This window comes from Nuphar pumila, chromosome 6 (assembly GCF_984573655.1).
Source record: "Nuphar pumila chromosome 6, dmNupPumi1.hap1.1, whole genome shotgun sequence".
NCBI classification, from domain to species: Eukaryota; Viridiplantae; Streptophyta; class Magnoliopsida; order Nymphaeales; family Nymphaeaceae; genus Nuphar; species Nuphar pumila.
In genome coordinates, this window is record NC_143254.1 from 105,378,317 (window position 1) to 105,400,068 (window position 21,752).

At 36.5% G+C, this 21,752-nt stretch overlaps 1 protein-coding gene across 3 annotated transcripts; it reads right to left on the bottom strand.

Moving 5' to 3' along the window:
• Positions 1 to 352: 352 nt before the first annotated feature.
• On the bottom strand, positions 353 to 9,285 carry LOC149835539 (protein FAR1-RELATED SEQUENCE 6-like). 3 transcript variants are annotated; one of them, XR_016432628.1, is made up of 6 exons: positions 9,173 to 9,285; positions 6,327 to 6,385; positions 1,522 to 4,014; positions 1,267 to 1,333; positions 1,026 to 1,146; positions 353 to 715 (listed from the first exon to the last, which is right to left on the bottom strand). XR_016432628.1 is itself a non-coding variant. In XM_090010567.1 (5 exons), exons 3-4 carry the CDS (start codon positions 3,976 to 3,978, stop codon positions 1,289 to 1,291), a joined length of 2,502 nt encoding a protein of 833 aa, XP_089866693.1. In that variant the 5' UTR covers positions 3,979 to 4,021; positions 6,327 to 6,385; positions 9,173 to 9,285; the 3' UTR covers positions 353 to 1,146; positions 1,267 to 1,288. The 3 variants fall into 3 exon arrangements, 1 of the variants encoding a protein (XP_089866693.1); XR_016432629.1 differs by having other exon boundaries at positions 922 to 1,146; positions 1,522 to 4,021; XM_090010567.1 differs by having other exon boundaries at positions 353 to 1,146; positions 1,522 to 4,021.
• Between the last annotated feature and the right edge of the window lie 12,467 nt (positions 9,286 to 21,752).

Consider the following 21,752-nt stretch of genomic DNA (forward strand, 5'->3'; position numbering starts at 1 on the left):
TATTAAGCCAATTAGAAACAACATTGGGAAGAATACAAATAAACCCACCAACCTTGCCTTCAAGATCTACAACAGTTCTGCAATAGCTTCAGAATTTCAACTTGATACATCACACTGTAGATACAAAGCTCCTCTTTGGGGAAAAAGAGATCCTAAGAATGCATCTTAATCAGGCTTCCCTGTAATAAACAAACAAATGAATCAATTATTCATTATGTTTTTGAAAAGTTTTACTTCCAAGGGTTCACTGCTTTTGTATCCATGTTTATTTACCATGATTCCCAAGCCAAGTTGAATCTAAACCTGTTTACAGCCTTTATGTGCAGCAGAAGAGGAAAGGAAGGACAGTGCATTGCCATCTTTCAACCATTAACATCACGCTAATTGCTAACAAGCTTACATAGCAAAGAGCATACCAATGTTTCAAAAGAAAAGCTCGAATACTGACTAATTCAATTAAAATATTTGCTTCTCATGTGGCCTATACATTCCCTAATAATGTGCATTTTCTGTTATGAACAATGCTAACAGGAACATTTGAATAAACCTAGTAGAAAAAGAAATTTCTGATATGCCAGCGCAGATTGACACACTATTTCCACCCAATGGCAATGCCAGTATCCACAATATTTCTGATACTTATGGAACCAGTTCTGAGTCTTCTGACAGAACCTCTGGTAATCAATGTTTCATGGCTTCAGCTTTCCACATGCACCTGGAATTATACTTTCACAGAATAAGCAGAAGTCGTAAATGGAAGAGTCTGCCAATCTATACTACTAAACTTGAAAATCAGATTCTCTCAGTCGAGCAAGTGGAGTGAAAATTAGGAGTCACAGATTTAGCATTGGAAGCAGCAATGATATTTATAAAAAGGCAATTTTTGTCAAGGGGGAAATTCCCTCCAGATATCTCTTTGACCTGTTTTTCCACTTCCACTATGAGTGAGACCATCTTGTCATCGCAACCATCCCCACACCAAACACAGAGAAATGGTGAACACTACAGGTTCCCTGTTAACAAACCTAAAAGTACAGAGAGTGGAGTCAAATACTGAACAGCCGAGAGGCAAAACCATGTGCTCCTCTATTTGGAGATGTCAACCCAATTGAGTTAATATGCTAACAGTAGTCCAACATCTTCAACCTACCAAAAAATGTGAATTTCAAGAATCTCATGAATAAAATTAAGCCTGAATAAAACATTAACGAAATTCCCCACCCCTGAGAAAAAATAAAAGAAACATAGAAAGACAATGAGATTTACCTGGTTAGTGAAGCAAATGCATCTAACCTTGTGACAAAAAAACTTCAGCTAAAGGAGATTCAGTTACCTGTTTGAAAATGCAAAGCCTAACTTTTAGAGAAAAGGCATCAGGAAAGAAAAAGGGAAGAAAATTACTAATCATTGGGAATGAACATCAAAATATTGTCTTTCAAGTATAAAGTGGCCATACATGTCTTTGAATAAGTTAAATTTGATGTTACTTAATATTTAGTTAGCAATGTGAAATTAGCAAACCTCTTTGCAAGTTTTTTTGTTGTGACCAAGTTTTCCACATTTGCTGCATCTCTTCTTATTGCTTGTGCTTGTTTCCAAAGAAGAACCATACATCCCTTCCTCCAGGTGAAATGGCCATGACACTCTCAAAGGATCATCCATAACACATGAATTCATGATAGAAGGTGTAAATGTCAAATTGACTTCACTGTATTGGTTCCCATCAATAGAATTACCAGCATAGCTGCTAACAATATATTCATTATGACCTTCACCCCCAGAAAGATTTTTTTTCATAAGCTCTGCAATTCCTCTAACCGCAACTTTGTAATGGTCTGCCGATAATGACCCCTCCTCCACAAGATGAATAAACATCCTGTATAAATTATCATACCGTTGGACTTCACTAATAGGCACCATAACATTAGAACGACTTAGTAAAGCATGCATACGTTTGAAGTCCTTCCTCCAACGAGGGAGAATATAATGATTTGGAATCTCATGAACACCTATATGGTTAAGAACATATAATGCATGCCTACATAGAAAACCTTTATATTGAAATAGATGACATATGCATTGAACTTCAGCTGCATGCTTATTTGAGATAACTTCAAACTCCTTTGAACCCACAATATTGCTATCCTTGTCAAAAATCCGCTCTTTAAGGATATAAGTAGAACAGTGTCCATCTGTTTCAGTACGCTCTATATTGTAGCAATCAAATGTACCATATACCTCCTCCTGGAATAGTACAAATATTTCTCCAGAATACACCTTTGCAAGTTGGCTTTCATAACAAAGATGAGTCCTCATAACTGGCACCTTGTTGTAGGAGTCAAAATCAGCTTGAGCCTCCTCTTCATACTTCTTCTTAAGAACCACCTCATATTTTTCAGTGAATTCCTTAAAAGAAGTGTTTGAATACACGTATCCATCAAAGAACACATTGAACTTTTCACCACGCCGAGAAGTAGACATCCCTGCATAGAATACGTTCTTTATGAACACTGGAGCCCACTGGTGACGGAGTTCATACAATGATTTGAGCCACTGATTATCCTCAAGCTTGTATCTTTCAATCACTTCCTTCCAAGAAATTTCAAATTCATCAGCTCTCAAAGAATCATAGACTGCTTTCTTAATTGCTTTCTTGATTGCCTTATAGTCCCCTAATCCTCTCAATTTTGTTGGAATTTTTTCCATGATGTGCCATAAACATAGACGATGGTGTGCCTCCGGAAAGACCTCCCTAACTGCCACTTGTATAGCTTGACACTCATCAGTAACAACAGCATCTGGGAAACGTCCTGACATACAATCCAGCCATGACCTTAAAAGCCAAGTAAATGAATCTACTGTCTCATCTGCAAGCAAGCCGCATCCCAGCAATACATACTGGCCATGGTGGTTCGCTCCAACAAATGCAACAAGAGGCAAGTCATATCTGCTTATCAAGCTTGTTGTATCCAACATAACAACATCTCCAAAATACTCATATGCTGCCCTGGACCTGGCATCTGCCCAAAAAATATTCCTTAACTGTCCTTCACTATCAACATCCATCAAGTAATAAAAGCATCTGTTCTTTGACTGCATACGCTCAAAAAACATATGAATCATTTCCAAATCTCCCTTTCCAAGCTTCAAATGTCTTGGCCCCTGCTGTTCAGGGGGTGAGTGTTCTTGCTGCCCAAACAGTAGCTGTTGTGGTTGAGGCTGATTCTGCTGCACAAAATCTAAGTGCTGCTGTTGCATTAAAGGTACTTGTTGTACAAAAGGTAGTTGCGCATAAAATCTTGGAGCTATGAATAGTGCATTAACAGATTGATTTGATTTTTTTCCGGATCTCTGATCCTTTTTCCCTCTCATCTTAAACTTCTTACCTCCAGAGTCCAGGTAGTGATGATGTGATTTATATCGACGTGTCATATTTGGGTAACAGACATGGTTGTGGGGAAGATGGAGTTCGGTCACCACCCACTTCTTTGAAGAATTTTGCTTAACTCGCATCACGGCATCACAACCAATCCTCGTTATTGGTTTCGAGTAGGCTGTAAATCTTTTTGGTGCCTTAAAACCCTCTTTGTTGCAACATATCACCACATGATTAATCTCTTTAGTCTTCTTTGAACGGCTAGTGGATTTTATTCTAGTGCCAAAACCAACATGTTTAGCATAATCATAGTAAAATTTCTCTGCTTCTGCATAACTGTCAAAGCTCATTCCAAGAACAGGCTCAATATTGGCATCTTCACTAACAGTGGCAGGCTCTTTGCTAGTAGGCTCATTGTTCAGATTATCTTCATCTGCCTCAACTGTACTGGAGTCCATGCTGGAAGGTTTCGCTGATTCAACTGCATTAAGGTCCACATTAGCAGGTTTCGTTGCTTCATCTATATGGGGCTCTGTGCCTGATAAGCAAGGAGCATTTTCCTCCTCTTCAACAATAATGTGGTCTATTTCATTGGATTCCATGATCACACTGCCTCTTGTTGTCCTTCAGTCAATGACCTACAATCTGGGGGAATTTAAAATTTGCGAGTGTACAACTTGATTTTAATTTATTAAAACGAGAAAAGAGAAAAGAGAAAAGAGAAAAGAGAAAAGAGAAAAGAGAAAAGAAATAAGTAGCAGAAACCTCAGGAAAAGATATTGCTATTAATTGCTTCTCAGAAATAATAAAATAATACCAATGCAATAAGAGAAAAAGGATGCCTCCCTGAAGATCCATAAATTCATTTTATGAGGGGGATAAACTATATGAACTACATCAAAATATCGAAAAAAGATGTGCTATCAACAAACCAGTACAATAAAAGAACAGTGAAGCCTTTCTCTCTCGCTAAGAAGGGTTGTATAAAAGAGAGAACCCATAGAAAGTACAAAACACAACCCGATGATTGTCATTCTGTAAACCAGGACAATCTGAGCATTTTGAAGGGCACCATCAACAATTTTAGTGGTTAAATATAACAGTAAAACTATGTAACACAGACTCTTCTAACAAAGCACAGCACCCGCGTCACCCCCGCACCCATGTGGGTGCGACAGTTGGACACAACTTCCCTTGTGTCAGGTGAAGTCAACCACACTGGGGTCCATTTCTGTCCAAAAGTATATTCAGTTAACCTTAACCAAGTCCAGTTTTATCTATATTATATATATAAATACATAAATGCACACATACACATAGTGTTAACTTAAAACTGTCAATATATATATGCCCTCCCCGTAACCCTGCACCCCCGCACCCAAGTTTTTTTTAAGTGCCGCATCGCTGCATCCGCACCCGCACCCACACCTATGTGACATAGCAGTAAAACATACCAATGAACACTATGAGAAAAGGAAAACTGCACTATGATAAAACTAACCTTGTCCAGCTCTCCGTGAGATAGTAGAACTAAATGGGTTCTTAAACAAAGGATAATGTTTGGGTGCATGTATTTGGAGAGAATTGGTTGAAATAATTTCAAAGAAATTGGACTTTTATTTTTTTCTTTTTCGGTTGGGAAGCACCTCCAGGCTAATTTCATCTTATCTGGAGACTAGTGAGGAAAACAAGAATCACTTGAAGCATGCTTTGTTAAGAGAAGTACAGGCTTTGAAGAAAGAACTACATTTGACAATGGAAGTTCTGCAGGATTTGGTAATGATCATAAGAAACAAAATGGCATGATGTAAAAGAGAGCACATTACTTTTTTTCCATAACATGAGAGGCAGATACCGGACCAAAGAAGTAAATTAGAGATAAGGGCCTCAGGATTACTCGAACTGGTGTCTTCTTTGTAATGAACGCAGAAATATAGTGCATTATGGTTCCTCATTACCCTCTTGAGTGATTGTAAAACTCCATTAATCCCCTTCCCAAAACACTAACTAGGCCCAACTCCTTCAGAAGAAAATGGAGCTAATACGAAGTAAACAGAGACCTGCCTCAATTTCTTTTATAGTTATTCACCCCTCCAAAAAAAAGGCAATATTCACAGGTTACATCCATGATTACATATTTCTCCTCGAGGACCTAGATGTTTAAAATCCTTTTATGAAGGAGCAAGACCAATAAAGATGCATGATCAAACTAGAGTCCCGCTTGTCATGATCACTTCCCTTAACATGGCTAGAAAATTTTACAAAGAACCGATGGACATTGTTTCAAAATTTTTGAAGGAAACTTCAAAAAATTAGAAGGAAACTTACACCAAAAGTTGCAGAAGGCATTCCATTGATCAAATAGACAGTTATTAGGTATACCTTTTCACTAATAAAACTTTAAAAAATTCACTGGGATAAGTAATGCACAAGAGACCTCTAGAATATACTCCTTTGATCACCCTATTGCCTTATAGCATATACAACTAGTGGCATGTGGACTTAATACCATAATTTTACAAGCATTCACAAAGATAACATTAGTCATATCGTTTCCCATTATCTGTAATACAATAGATTAACATTAGCATTATATTGAATTTCAACCACTTCACAGTAGGAAGGCAAATTTGTCTCAATTTCATCAAATAAAAAGTCAAAATCATAATCATCAATGAAAAGATAAAACTGGATCAAGCGCATAAACATTATGATGAACCATTTCAAACTTCCAGCTCTATCCACTCAGAAGGAAGCTTAACATTGTTCAACCAGTTGAAATATAACAAACTGGAGGATTGAACCAATCAACATAAAAGTGGAGGCATATGCCAATGACAATTTAGACAAATGAACATCACAGTCTATAATACTACAAAACTTTTTTCAAAAAAAAAAAAAAAACTACAAATGTAATGAGCATAAAATCAGGATTATCAAACTATCTCACCAAAGACAGAATGATCCCTGATCTTATATGTGCCATGCTCCTCTACTCCACTTCAAATCCTAGAAAACACAATAAATAGGGAAAGAAGTTAGACTATATTCAATTGATAAGGTGCTAATAGATAGCCTGTTACACAAGAATATAGGCACATGAAATCTGAAGAGGAATAAGAACCCTATCTTTGGTAGAATAAAACTATCATTCACTTTCAAAAGCAAACAAAGGCAAATAATTCTCTTGCTAGTCACATGTAAGCAGCATCTGAATCACTATTTCAAGAGAGGTTGAGTATCAAGTTAAGTTTATGGCTGTGTAACATAGGTACTTCAAAATACTCAACATACACTTGTTGATGCTGATACTTCTGGGTGCTGCCACACAGAGACATACAATATACTATACCAGATGCACTGTGTGCATAACATATTTTATACTTTTATATTTGTTTCTGTATATTTTATTAAAGGTCTTAATTTGAAGTAAATATGCACAAATGTATGTATCTATGCAATATACATAACCCAGCTGCTTCCACACAGTTTTGGAAAACAGGCATGTCATACCAACTGTACCTGTATCATATCATGTATCAGCGCTCATACGTAATGTGACATACATATGGAATTTTGATAACTTTCAAAATGGTGTGATGGTGGAATAGTGCATGTGATAACAACCTATTGGTGCTTAGAAAGAAGATGCTTCAACTCCTCTAGCCCTTCCACAATGTAACCGCAACATTGCGTCACTTCATTGTACCATCTTTGTGATGTCCACTTTCTTAGGACAATACAGATTTCAGACCATCTAGAAAGGTCCCAAAAAAATTCAAGAGTCTACTTTGTTTTCTGTAATGTTGTACACCTAATTTAATCCTTCTCAAGCATCATTCTTTTTAAGTGAGTGGGACCTCTAAGTATGAAGCAGAAAGGAAAAACAATGTAGAGGGTGTGGAAATTAACAATCAGGAAATAATTGATGGAAGTTGGAGTATGTGGAATTAATAATGTCTTGGAGTGATTAAACAAATGTCAACACATTAGGCATAGAGATATTATATTGATGTGTGGTGCAAATCCTGAGTATGTCATTGTTAGAACTAAGTAAGGGGGCAGCAGTTAGTTCCCTCTTTTTCTGCAGTGATTAGAAAGGAAACAAGAAAGGGTGTAGAGTTGGAGAAATCAGTTTCAACTGTTGGTAGAAGGATTTTGAGGAAGGTTTTTGTGGAAGGTAATGAAGGCAAAAGACAAGTATTGTTCATAGAAGAATACTCCTATGGAAGATGAGAAAGATTTTTTTTACTGAAGCTTAAAACTACATCCACCTAATACCTACTATCAGCTGCTTTCTATCTCTTAAACAAGACCAAAAGCTAGTTTATCCACAAACCTAATTTGTAACTTTAAAGAACTCATACATCTTATGCAAAAAATAATGTAGCTAGCTTTACAATTTATAAATGATGTATGGGATCCCAGGGCTCTCCTATTAGGGAAAAAATGGTTCCTGCAATCTTTCCTTGAATTAAACAAAGATAAGCTTAAATCCTATTACTCATGCACGCATTTTGTTTAATATCTTAATTATTTGAAAAGATGAACAAAATGCCATTAAAACATATCAAGAGTAAGGGACGAGTAGGAGTGGAAAATTTTGAAGCTATTACTCAAGCATGATTTCTGTTCCATATCTTAATTAGATCATTATTTTGAAAAGATGAATAAAAAGACACTAAAAACATATGAAGAGCAAATAAACAAAGAACAAGAATTATTAAAGGTCCACAGTAACCTCATTCAACAAGACTAAAATGTTGTTTCACCAGCAGCTATAACAATCATGTAAAAAATATGTCTAAGAGTTTCCTATTACATGGTTGAAGAAAGGTTAAGAAAAAATAAAAAGACAGAAAGGAACATGTGCAGATAAGTTGGAAATGAGGCTAATGAACAAAGAAGAGGAAGCAAATAAAAACTCAAATGAGATGGGATCAGAGAGGCTTCACAAATGAAGAAGAAATGGGAGAACCCCCAAAAGCACATGGGATTGGGGAACTCCTGTCAGAAGTCTCACTAAAGCTCGATCTGATAAGTTGGACGAAGGTGAATCCTCTATGTAAAGACAAATTCATAATGTCCCCTTACACATTTTGATATCAGACTAGATTTGAATTCATAATCTCATTTTCATTTTCCTAATCTTTCTCACGGCGTTTGTTCATTCAACCAAAGTCGCTCAGTGCAACCACACGAATCTCCTAGGAAGCTCCCCCTTCAAGTGCTCTTGCACTCAGTGGCCAAACCTCTCTCTCTCTCTCTCTCTCTACTGCATGTTCTGTGTCTGTATGTGTGTTAATTCATCCCTAAATGTACCTTCCTCAAGGTTTACACTGTATACCATGCTGGGGCCTCTTCATCTAAAATCTTTATGAGAGAGAGAGACCTATATCAACCAGAACCCTAGTGAATAGAAGAAGTTAAATTAAAGGGCAACCCCTTCCATGGCAGGAGCTGCCGTTAAGTGGGGTTTCTATTCAGATTAGGTTATGACCGAGGGGGGTGGGCGGAGGTGATGCATGCTATGAAAGGATCTGCTCTTGTTAATACCTTGTGTTATAGATTTGGCTCAACATTGAGTCGGAGAGAGACCCACCCAATCAAACGCCCAACCCCAAAACTCTCAAAGGTTTTCGCCGGAAAATCCAATTTTTGGAACGGAATATGCCACGTTAGTCGGGAAATCGCATTTCCAGTAAACCCATCTTAATGGTAGTCCGGGAACGCCATTCTTACGCTAGAATGGAGGTTTCTGTGCAGAGAGAGAGAGAGAGAGAGAGAGAGACCAACCTGCTGCTAAATGAGATAATGAATCTTGCCATCCAGCTCGCCTCAAACTCGCCGGAGAGAGAGAGAGAAGGGCAGGAGGAGAGAGGAAAATAGGGGCAAGTGCAACGCTTTTGGCACGCGGAAATCAATTAGCCAATGGTCCTCTGCAGAGTGTAAAGTTAACAGGAGTTTTCCCACTAAGCTCTCAAGGTCTTGGCTTAATTCCCAATGTACCATTACCTCCATTGGGGGCTTCATTTTTGTTAATCCCAGTAAAGAAATGGGATTTCATCAGTTGGGAAGTCCCGGCTTTGCCCTTCCCCAACGCCTTCAAATACCAAACAACCAGATTTTTGAAGTTGGTCTTCTTTCTTTCCTTAGCCAACGTCCTCTCCTGGTCTAACCAGAATAATGTGGGTTTGTATCTAAAAGTCAAGCCCCCAAGTGGGCTGAGGCAGTACTTAAAAGATTCACTTATCTCTCTGGAAAATCTTTGCACAGATGCAGCTATGACGTTCTTTGTTCGATCATGAGCATGTAAAAAACATGGAACTTAATTAAACAAAAGTGAGAAACCTACCTAGCAACTCTTATGTTCATGTTTCCATGTTGGGTGCTGATGCCTTTGGTGTGATAAACACTGCTTCTTGTGGGGCTTGCAATTTTCATAGTTTATAGTGGGCCATCTATGTATTAGCACAGAAGAATCCACTATACCTTCAGATTTAGCAGTTGCAATCCATAAAAGAATTGATATGTTGTGGCCAATGAAATTGGTAATGAGGAATAATGAGGTATTTTTGTGTTGCAGCGTATTCCAGTTGTTGGAAACTGGGTTACTTTTACGTTTTAACGTTTGGAAGAAAGAAAAAGATTTACAGTAAACTTTTTTTTTTTGCCTACGAGAAGTTTTGATTAGATAACTTTTTTAAATAAAATTTTTTCAGTTATTTATGTAGCATGACAAAAACATAATGAAAAATGAGAGGGGGGTTGATCAGCTCCAAGAGAGAGAGAGGTGGTAGATCAACCATACCTAAGAGTGAGGGAGAGGTGATCGACCACACCTCAATTTGAGGCGGTAAAGGCAAGAAAATATATGTATCTAAAGATGAGATGTTTAGTATCAAGTCCATGGATCTATGTGGTTTAACCATTGTAGACACCCTCAATTTTGATAGTCATTTCATGTTGGGAGTCATAGGCTAAAATCCAGTGTTTTTGATCTATTTTAAAGTTATGTTAACTTTAATTTTATTTTTTATACTTAAAAAAGCATCTCGTAGGATTTATTTTTCAAAATATTAATTAAACTAGAGGATCTTAACTTTCAAACAAACCAAAAAATTAGGTCAATCTAACATCAAAGCAAAAAGTTATGATCAAAATAAGGTGACTTGTTTAGTAAAAATTTCAGTTTTTCAAGTAGGGTTCACTTTGAATAAAATTGTTATCATCAATTTTTTTAAATTGGTTTTTTACTTAAAGAATAAATTAAAGTAGAGGACATTAGCTTTTCAACACAACAAACCATGTCTCGATTTGACATTCAAATGAAAAATTATTGCAAAAAAAATTAACTTATCATAATAGATCAAAAGTACAACTCAATTTAAAACATGAAGATATAAAATTCATATATCCAATTCTAAAAAACTTATGGTGTAAGACCCAAGAATTTTTAATGATAAATTCAAGATTTTTATTTAAGATTACATAAGTTCGGATATAGGAGCAACCCAATCCCATCGAGTTCGGGTTCAATGCGTGTTGGAATGAACCCGACCCGATATCCCGCCTGAACCAGGGATGAAGCGATGCAAACTTCATAGGATCAATCCATACAAGATTTGGATTGATCGAGAATCCAAAAAACCTATTTAATCGAAGTAGATTGAGTACATATGCATGATTTGGATCGAGATCTAAACGACCCAAGCTCAGAGGGGCATTTACATAAAGAAAGAAAGGAACTAGAGGCTGATTGAGAAAAATAAAGTTTTTTTTGAAAATTTATAAGAGGGGAAGTTTGGGAAGTCCTCATGGAAGGGACCCCTCCCCCCATGGGGCTATGACGTGGTAGCCCCTCTCTCTCTCTCTCTCTCTCTTTCTCTCCTTATCCCTCCCCTTTCTCTCTCCTCCCTATTCCACGTAACCCCTCATTTTCTCAATCTTTCCTCTCTCTCTCTCTCACTCTCTTGCCGACTCTCACAGTCTCCCTTAACTTTCTTTCTTTTCATGTCTCACTTTCTCTTCTCTCTCCTTCCCCTTCACAAATCTCTCTCTTTCTCTCTCTCTCTCTCACACACACCCCACCACCCCATCGTCGAAACCACTCTCCTATTGTCGGACGCTGTCATCGGGGAGCCTCTTCCGTTGTTCACACACCACTAATCACCTCTCTCTGCCACTGTACACCACTGCCCTCCTCTCTCTCGCCCTTAGTTTTTTCCTTCACTCGACACCATCACCACTACATGAATCTCACGCTACCGCCACTAGACCCCCATTGTCGTGCCACCGTAGGCCACACCCCACCACCTCCTACCACTGTCACCTTTTCCCTCTCTTATTCACAAGACCCCACTGAAACCCCCTTTCCCTCTGATTTTTTGGTTGCATGGGACCCAGAATGACCAACTCCAGTTGTTGTTCGCTGGTCACCAATGCAGGTCGTTGTCAAAGCTCTACCCCCCTGTGTTGTCTCTAGCCTTTCCCCCTTCTTCGATTGTCAGCCGCGAGGAAGAGAGAAAGAAGAAGAAAAGAAGAAAAGAAGAAAAGAAGAAGAAGAACAAGAATAAGAAGAAAGGAATAGGAAAAGAAGGGAAGAAGAAAAAAGGAAGAAGGAAAAGAGGAAAAAGATGGAGAAAAGGGGAGTCACACGACCACCCCTCTCCCTCTCATTTTGTTTTGTGTTTGGGTGTGCCACCATTGCCACCACCACCGGGCTAGGTGGGCCTCGCTAACGTCGGATAGCAAGTTGCTGATACTGCCATCATACTACAGCCACAAGATTCATACACATTGCCTCAGGATCTGTGCACATTGCCTCAGAAACCACGCCACATGTTGCCTCATGGTCTGTACCGTAGTCACCCCTATTGTCACACACCCTCTTGCATGGTCGATCCTATACACTAGAGTATGTGCCATATTTGAAAAGTTTGAGAAATTCTTGAACGAAGGACGCATCTTTAGAGGTATAAAATTCAAATCCTTATCGGGGCTAGGGATACAATACTCCTATGTTTATTGGGTTCCTAATTACGCAAGGGGTGTGTAAGTAGTTACCTGTAGATGCATTTAGAACCTTAAAATGATCTTTTTTGGATTTATAAATTTGTTAGAATATTTTATTAAATTAACTGGAGTGGGGTTTGGCAGACGGGATGTATAATCGTAGAACCAGGTTTATCTAAAATGTTTTCAAGTGTATTGTTTCGCAGATTGAACTCAATATAAAAAAATAAAACTGACATATATTGTTAATTGGCTATAGGTAACAATACATCTTAAGTGTATGTTGTGTGAGCATATGCCAACGAGGCATACACATTGAATGTTTATGATGTGTATTGATACATATGAAATTACAATATACATATAAAAATACTTGTTTGTGTATGTGTATCCAGAGTGTATATCTCTATTGCATTCATTTTTTGAGGTTGAGCTCTTGTTATGGCTCATTTCCTTCACGAATTATGTCTTAGTAGGCCCATATACATTCGTGCTTGTGCTCAGGTGGGCTCTATAGTGCTTAGTTTGGTTGGTGTGTCGCCATTTATAAGACTCGTATCGTCGCAAAAAATTGAGTGAATGTGGATATTCATGAGGTATATGTGATTAGGGTGATTTGCAAATATTAAATATCTTTGTGATATGATACATATTACAAATATTGAATATCTTTGTGATATGATATATATGTATGTAGTTGAAGCATACATATAATTGTTGATGCGATGCGATTCGTATGTATCAGTTGAGGCATATGTACCGATATTATTGTATTGTGATTTATACATATACAATTGAGGCATACATATGAATGTTGTTGTGTTGTGATGTGTATATGCAGTTGAGTCATACATACAAATGCTTAAGTAATTTGATATATACGTATCTAACCGACATACTTATGAATGAATGCGATGCATGTTTATTATTATGCATTATTTATGGGATAATGTATAAAATATGACAGAATGTATGGATGCATGCATTAGAGATTAAGTGATATGGTTGTTTGCACAAATTAGAAGATATTTGCTTAGGGTATATCGTATATATATATATATATAGTGGATGATATATCTGTAATGGTTTGATATTTATAAGTAACAAGCATCGACCCCTTATGCTGGTTTCAAATATGAAACCTTGTAATGTGTGTTTGACATTTGCGAATGTGGCAAATAGTAGGTTATAAAAGTGATGTATGTTCAAAAGACATGTTTCTTATTTGGTATTGACCCCAATATTTGTTTCGTATACTAAAATTGTATTCTATACATTAAATCTTGCAAGTATAGCAAGTTCGATCTATGCATGAGGTGCGCGATCGAATATCATGAATTTATAGGTGTTGACTCAAGATATTATTTGATGTGTTAAATTTCTGTTACTCATGTTTTAATCTGCAATTCTGACATATGTGATGCATGACATATATGATTGAATTACATAAAATTTATGAGTATTGACTCGAGTGCAACTGTTAACGGAATAATGCTTAGCATATACGTTTACTGTGTGAAATGACATGCATTGATAAAAAGTTTTCAAAAAATAAAAAAGTTGCACTATGCATCACTCTAAAAGATGGGGTGACATTGACTCATACTATTGAGGTTGAACAAGTAGGTCAAATGTGAACCTGCGTCTGCACCAACTCATGAGAATTGTGGTCCCATCGAATGTGGACTATTGCAGTCCCGTTAGGTCAAATATGAACCCTTCCCCTACCACAATGATTTAAAAGGACTTTACACTTTGATACATGTAGCAGAGTTTGAGGTACAACTGTATGCTAATAATAGTATGCTTATAATGTTTCAGTCTTTCAAAAGGATTTCATCAAATCTGAGTAAGTCAGATCTTTCCTCATTATTTTTTTTTATCAGCATATGTGTACTTACGAATAAAGATATGCATACATTGTATGCTTTTTTTATGCATAGATGTTTACATAAGTTTGTATACTTAAGTACGCATAAAGGAATACATATATTGTATGTTTGATATATACATGAGAGTGTGCATAAATTGTTTGCTTATTTAGACCTAGTAAGGATCTGCAGAATTATGCTGAGACATAATGTGTCTCATACTTTATTTCTTTTCTCTTTTTAGCTCCATAGAAATAGGCAAATGAATGTCGAAGGACACAGGGACTGCTGTGTTGGACTGAACTGTACCCTTCTATTTTCTTTTGTATTTTGTGTACAAACTCTAAAATTTCATTTATGACATAAATGATTTTTTTGTGATATTTGAATTATTATGATTTGATTCTAACTCTGTGATGCACCCGAGTTTGGAGATGATTTTGAATTGGTTCAAAAAAGTATTCTTCTGTGTTTAAAAAAAATTTCTCCTAGTCGAAGCGGGGCATTAGATTTGGAATCTCCATCCACGCTCCTAGATTCTTATCTTCTTAGAAAACTCTAGAAGTCACCTACAAGTTTTTATTTTTTTCTTAAAGATAAGCCTTCCTAATCTCTTGAGGCATGTTTTCATTGGTGACAAGTGGGAAAGTAGAAGCTGGTTGTGAATTACGATCGTAGGATCCAAGAATCACAAATCATTGAAAAGTAGTAGGTGATGAGAAAAGTCGAGGCTCACTTGTGCCAGCATGTCACTTTCCTAGCATGAAAGGTAAATTTTCATGAAAATTACATGAAACAAACATGCTCTTAAGGTTAATGAGAGTGAAAGCCAAAAAATAACCTAGCATTTACCATGCTGCCACTCATACACAAAGAGAGAATTTTCTTGGCTTTTGGCACACAAAATTTTAATATTTGTTTTTTAGGAAATCTTGATGGTTGGTTATTATGTTTTCCTCAACATGCTGAGCTTGGGCTGTTCAGGCTTAGCTCAATAAGACTACACCCTAGCATGAGCTCTGTAACGCTCCAAATTTTTGTATCTTGAAAATCATGAAAAAAAAATTTCGAAATATTTTTCTAAAATCACAGCGAAAAATTAACACAAGACAAAACTTGGTGCATTATTTCCCGATCACATTAACATCCATATAGGCACTTAAGTTAGACATTTAAACATTTATAAATCGAATAAAAGTTTATTACATCTCCAAATTTAATAATAATAGTCTATTTAAAAATTTAAAAATAATCAGATTTAAAAATTTAAAAGTAATCAGAGTCTTGAGCATGACACAATGCTCGCAGTCCAAAAATAGTCAAAGGTTGGGAAAGGCTTGTCTCGGTCCCCGTCGCAACCTCCCATCATCGCATGTGAGTTCACTCGCTACTTAAAAATATTTAAAATCAATAGGGTCAAACAAATATGTCTCAGTAGGGTAGAACTATTTAGAATAAATAAATTAAAATCAGTATGCAAGAATTACTTCAAATTTTCATATATTTAACAAGAGTAATCACAAAAAAATTAAACATGCATTTTTAATATTTCATGTAATCATACATTTGTGAAACTAAGTTTAATCAATCATCCACTCAAACATAACTAATTAAATATGCATGAACAATTAATAAATGCATGCACTTACCATAACAGAAGCCAATTTTATACATGAGCTATTTCTTATCTTTAATTAAATATTCTTTTGTATATGATGCATGCCATGAATATCTAATGCACAATCATTTAAGTTTTCACTTCTTAGCTCTGTGGGTACTAATACAGGTTTAAACCTGGATCATGGTCATAGCATAGACAGTGTTTTTAAACATAGGTGACTTTGGCCTGGCCAGACACCTTTCACCAGTCCTACGGGTGAGGGATGAACGTATCGAGATAGCATTCTCAACACCGTCATCCTGATGCATCAGATTTTAACTCATGAGTTTCTTTTCTTTCCGCTGCAGTCTATTGTAGAGGTTTATCCTATTTTCGTGGGTGAGGAAGATCAACCTTTCATGCTCAAAACTTATTCCCACGAAGTCGTAACTACCGCTTACCCTCTCCTTGCAAGCACCTTTTTTTAGTGTTACCTGTTTAGTTTCTTAAATTAAGTCATTTTACATACAATACCATATATAAATCTTTTAAAGGGAATCGGTCACTTCAGGGCCAATGGATGCATATTTAAAATATTATATTTGATAACATGCTCATGCTTCATTCTTTTCAATCATATGCGCATATGCATAAACAAAGTGATGGATTTCTCAAACATTGCATGCATCCATTTAATTACATCATCACCATCATCATAGTAGACATATGAAAAAAGTACAATAGGTATAATCCTTTTTAACATTCTGATTCAATTCACTAAATGGACACTACGGTCCCTTAATTAGCGAAAGGCCATATAGGCAAGCTTATTCCTTCGCTTAGCATTCAGTTCATGCCCCATAGATGGGTATATAATTTCTTGCATAAAATTAGCATTTGACATTGCATATACAGGCTGACATCTATTTGTAAAAGCATGCATATCAATATATAATTTAAGCAAGCATTTGGGGGCCGATTCCTAAACCGATTTTAAAATTGCAAAAACTCAACTTTGTCTGACTGTTATAAGTTACAAAATTTTTTTTAGTAAATGATTAGAGCTGAATTTTTTACATTTTGTAGAGAATTGTGTTAGCTTTCTGATGGCGCAAACCATTCATAAAAATTCATCTGTATAAGGGAGTTACAAACGTTTTGGTGCAGACCTATACTTTTCTGTTACGACTATCACAAAACAGTATACTCTATGAACAAAGTTCAAAATTTCATAATAGGCATAAACTTTTGTTAACTTTCCAATGCAATAAACCACTCATAAAAACTCCTTCGAACGAGAGAGATATGGGCAATTTACTAGTCGGGTGTTAGGTCAGAACTACGTAATTTTGGAAAATATGCATTCGGATGGGCCAAATCAGGCCACCCAAATTCATACTTCTAAATTTTTTTCACATGAATAAATTCTAAAAAGCTATGAAATTACATCCAAATTAATTTAACAAATCTACTATGAACAAGTCTAGTTTTCGAAGCTATTAGGCTAAAAAATAGACCTGTCTTCTCGAAGCATATTTCCTCAGAAATAGTTTTGGTAAAATTTACAATAAGGTATATAAAATGCATAATTTTTCTATGAAATAAAATAAAAAAATCATGCTATAATCACAGATTATTTACATGCACATTTACTATAAATTTTAATTAAAATTTACATGAAAACAATTAGATATAACATGTTTTTTCCAAAAAATATATAATTTATTTATGAGAAAACTAATAGCATGAAATGCGTATTTTTATATGAAAGACATAATGAAAATCATAAAAATTCTTACAATACATTCAAGTGAACCTAATTTACTAATTCTAATTAAAATTTTCAAGAAAACAAATAAGTAATAAGTGAAATTTTCATAATTTATGGATTTTATTTTTGAGAAACCGATAGCATGCATATAAGATTTCTTTTTGATTTTTAATTAGAAATTTTGGCTACTTTTGAAAATGACTCAATTTCTTCTAAGGAAAATCGAAATCAACCCCTTATTCTTACATCTAATATAACTTTTTATTATAAATTCACTTTTCATTCTTTTCCAAAAAAATTTATTTCAAGTCATCGTACCCAATTTTTGGGGAAATTAATTTTTAAGAGGGGTTTTCTTTCGAAAACCCCTTTCTATCTTATTTTTTGACAACCTTAAGCCAAATCCGCGTGTAGGAGGCATGGTTTAGGGTCTGTCCTTATAAAAATTTAGAGGAATTCATGCCGATGATTTGTAAGTTATGTGTACAACATATAACCCCCTACCTTTTTGACAAAATCAGCTCCTACACTTGTGAATTCGATCTTTAAGTATGAACCAGCCGTCCAACACATGCAATGGCCATGCCAACAGACTCCTTTCGCTCCTTACATGAATGTGAAAGTACTCCTTGGTGAGCCAAGGGAGGATGCACCAAGAGATCGTATGGAAGAAGAAGAAAAAAAATGGGAAATAAGGGAGCAAGGGGAGGAAGAGAGATAGAAAAGGGAAAATTCCACAAGGGTGCAAATAGGGGGGGCGTGAGCCCCTTCCTTATTTAAATAGGGAGTAGGAGAGGTCAAGGGTTGGAGTAAATCCCAGCCCTTGATTTAAGATCAAGGTTTATTTTTATTTTCCAAGAATCCCTACTTTCCTTTCTTTTTTTTCTAACCTCTTTTTTTTTGTATTTCTATTTTAGCTACTTAGGCTTATATTTTATTTCATATATATCATACAGGGAAATAAAAAATCCCAAAAGTTTGTATGCGCATGGATTGGACTAAAAACTTTGGTGGGTATTTAAAAATTTTCTTTTTATGTATGATTCTTACTATCCCAGGCCGATCTTTCAGAATAGGACATGTGCAGTGTGAATCTCTACTGAGTGGAAAATGCATCGAGTGTAGAAATGCGCGGTATGCGTTCGCTTGATCGGTGACGTGCGGTGGTAGCATGGCACATGATAGACATCAGTATCTTCATTAGTGCATCGTTGTATGCTGGCACAGACGTGAAGCGTTGTTTGGTTAAGCAGTGCCTGCAGATCAGAGGATGTTACCTTTGGACATTTGGTTAAGGACCGCTCGACTTGCAAGATGTTCCATGCATAGCGGTTGAACGCACGGGTGTACGTGTGAGTTAGGGCTAATTCTCCCAGGGATCGCCTTAGGTGGTTCCAACCGAGTATGGTGACTCGGGACTAGGCGAGTGAATGCCTAGGCGTCGATGAATGAGTCTGGGTGGTGCTCGTCGCTATGATGTTCAATCATTGACTCGTCTTTGAACTGGAGGCCGCAAGGTCTTGTTCTTTCAATGACAAGGTTTTGCTATGTCGTGCGCATGAAGACGCAATACGCTTCATAGCATGCAAGGATAAGGAAAATTTGTGCCCCTTTTGAAAGTGATATCTGATATGGGACGACTATGCACTCAGCGACATGAACTACATAGAATGCACAATTAGAAATGCGCTTGATTAGCTTTCGCTAGGCAGCTGCGCACGAGGTGGTGCATAAGGCCAATGAAAATGATTCAGCGCATGAAAAGGTGTTGATACACTGCCTTTGGTTGTTAGGTTGGCTAGATTGGGCAGCTTAGCGCGTCGCGGGTTTGCGAAGCATTCTATCGTCGTGACAGAGCGATAGAAAGGTTTGCGACAATAAGGAAGGTCCGTCACACCACACTGGCTTATTGAAAAAAGAAAGCCCGCGAGTTGATTTAATAATCCAACTATTCTTTGGCATACCTGCTAAAACTTTGGTAGGGGTGTAAGTAGAGAGAGTTTAGGTCCAATTTGGTCAATTTGATTAGACCTCTTTTTTGGCTACTGAATCTTAAAAAGAAAGAAAAAAAATCCGAATCTTACTAAATACGTTAAACTGAGTGAAAATGGATCGGATTTTGTGCCGAATCCTATGTATTATTTTTTATGATGATCTTAAAATAGACTCCAATTTTGCTTTTACGTCAGATTCGTATGTACATTGGTTCTTTTTGGATTTTGAATTGATGATTTCTGTTAGTATCTGTGCTTGGAACATGATTAAATCTGATACATTTACATGATTTACATGTAAAACATATGTCCATGATCTATTCTTAATTACCTAATCCCATTGTACCATATAAAATTTGGATTTGGATAGAAATCTATTTCATCAATATCTGTTTTGGACTTTGACTTACTACTTTCGAAACTCAGCATATCAACCATGATCTGGCCCTCCATCCCAACTGGTTTACATCCCTAATTAGGCAATGCATGTCTTTTCTGAAAGGAAGTAAAAGCTAGGGGTGGCAAAATCTGACCCGACCCACCAACCCGCTTCTTAGCCTGGTTCGGGTTTGGCTTAAACGGGTTCGTGTCATAAATGGGTCGACCCGCCTAACCCGTTTATTAAACGGGTCATGTTCGTGTTAGGGGTATGCCAACCCACCAACCCGTTTACACGAACCCGTCAACCCGCAACCCGTAACCCGTGTAACCGTGTTATCTTGTCTATGTTATCAGGTTGACCCGTTTAATAAACAGGTTGTCGTGTCATGTAATCATGTCGTGTCGACCCGATAAATGGGTCGTGTTCGTGTTTGCCACATCCAACCCGTTTAATAAACGGGTCATGTTCGTGTTGAGGTATTTTGACCCGTCGACCCTGACCCGATTGCCAACCCTAGTAAAATTTCAATGGACCTATACATAGCGACAAAAGTTAAAACCGACAAAATATAGCTTTTCAAAAACCTGCTAGAATTTGAATTTTTTTTCATAAATCTCGCATTTTTTGGCAAAATCTTGATAATAAAAAATAAATTTAAAAATATAAAAAATATTTTTTATAAGAAAATATTAATAAAAAATATTAAAAAATAAAAACACATGGGTTTTTTCATAATAAATAGCCGTTTAAAACCTAAATATCATGTTTAAATTGCGGTGTTTATGTTTTTTCATAAATCTCATGATATTATCTCGAGATTTTCATAAATCTCACAATATTTGCCACTATGGACCCATAGTGTCCATACATGGGTAGCTACGCATGTATGTACACTATATCTCTATTGGCATGTTGAAATGCGTTTGCAAATGTGATGGGCTGGATACTTCACCTAAACTTTTAGTTATGGACAAAAGTTTGCTACACTCATGGGTAAAGTACTCTTTAGTGAAGAAACTCTAATTTTTTTTTCTCACATCTGACTCTCGGGATGTGACCTACATGTTCGGTTTGGTAGAAATATACAATTGGATCATGTTTTTCTTATGTGTTGTAACGTCAATGATTCATAATGTAATAACTTTTTCAAACTTAAAAAGTTCATACTTTTATATTGAAAAATATGATCCAATTTTTTAGGGTAAAAATACGATTTGATTTCTAGTATTTTGACTTTGCCTAAGAGTTTCAATTAGGGGTTCCTTACATATGAGGGTAGCTAATATTTGCAAGGTGGGTTTAGGCAGACCCCATCAGTTACTCTCTTGCTGTTTCAGTTCAAGATCCGACTTAAAATGTTGATCTGAATAAAAACGTAGTCTGATTGCACATTCAGGCCTTGCTTGAAGGATTAATGTTTAGAAAAAATGTGTCAAACTCCGATAAGATATCTGACCATATCCGATCCGTTTGCAGCCCTATGCACGAGCTGTGAGCATGGAGACATGGGATCAAGTCTTGAGGATGACTACTTTTTCTAGTTAGTTAGGACTTGGGACCGACCCAATGCATCTTTCCTAGTGCCTTCAAACATGGAACCGAACTGGGTGTGTTTTTTTTTCTTTTTCAAACAATTATAAATTTGCAATGGTGGTGGTGGTGACTTGAAACTGGCAAAAGGAAGGCCAATGCGAGTTCTTTAGATTGGAGTTTATGGACACTAGTTTTTGTTTTTAGATATGA

Excerpts from the sequence above, each read along its gene's own strand:
- LOC149835539 (XM_090010567.1), bottom strand. The coding sequence starts at position 3,978 with ATGGAATCCAATGAAATAGACCACATTATTGTTGAAGAGGAGGAAAAT. Across the intron at positions 1,334-1,521 it reads ACAAAAAAACTTGCAAAGAG|GTAACTGAATCTCCTTTAGC; the intron begins GTTTGCTAATTT and ends ATTTTCAAACAG.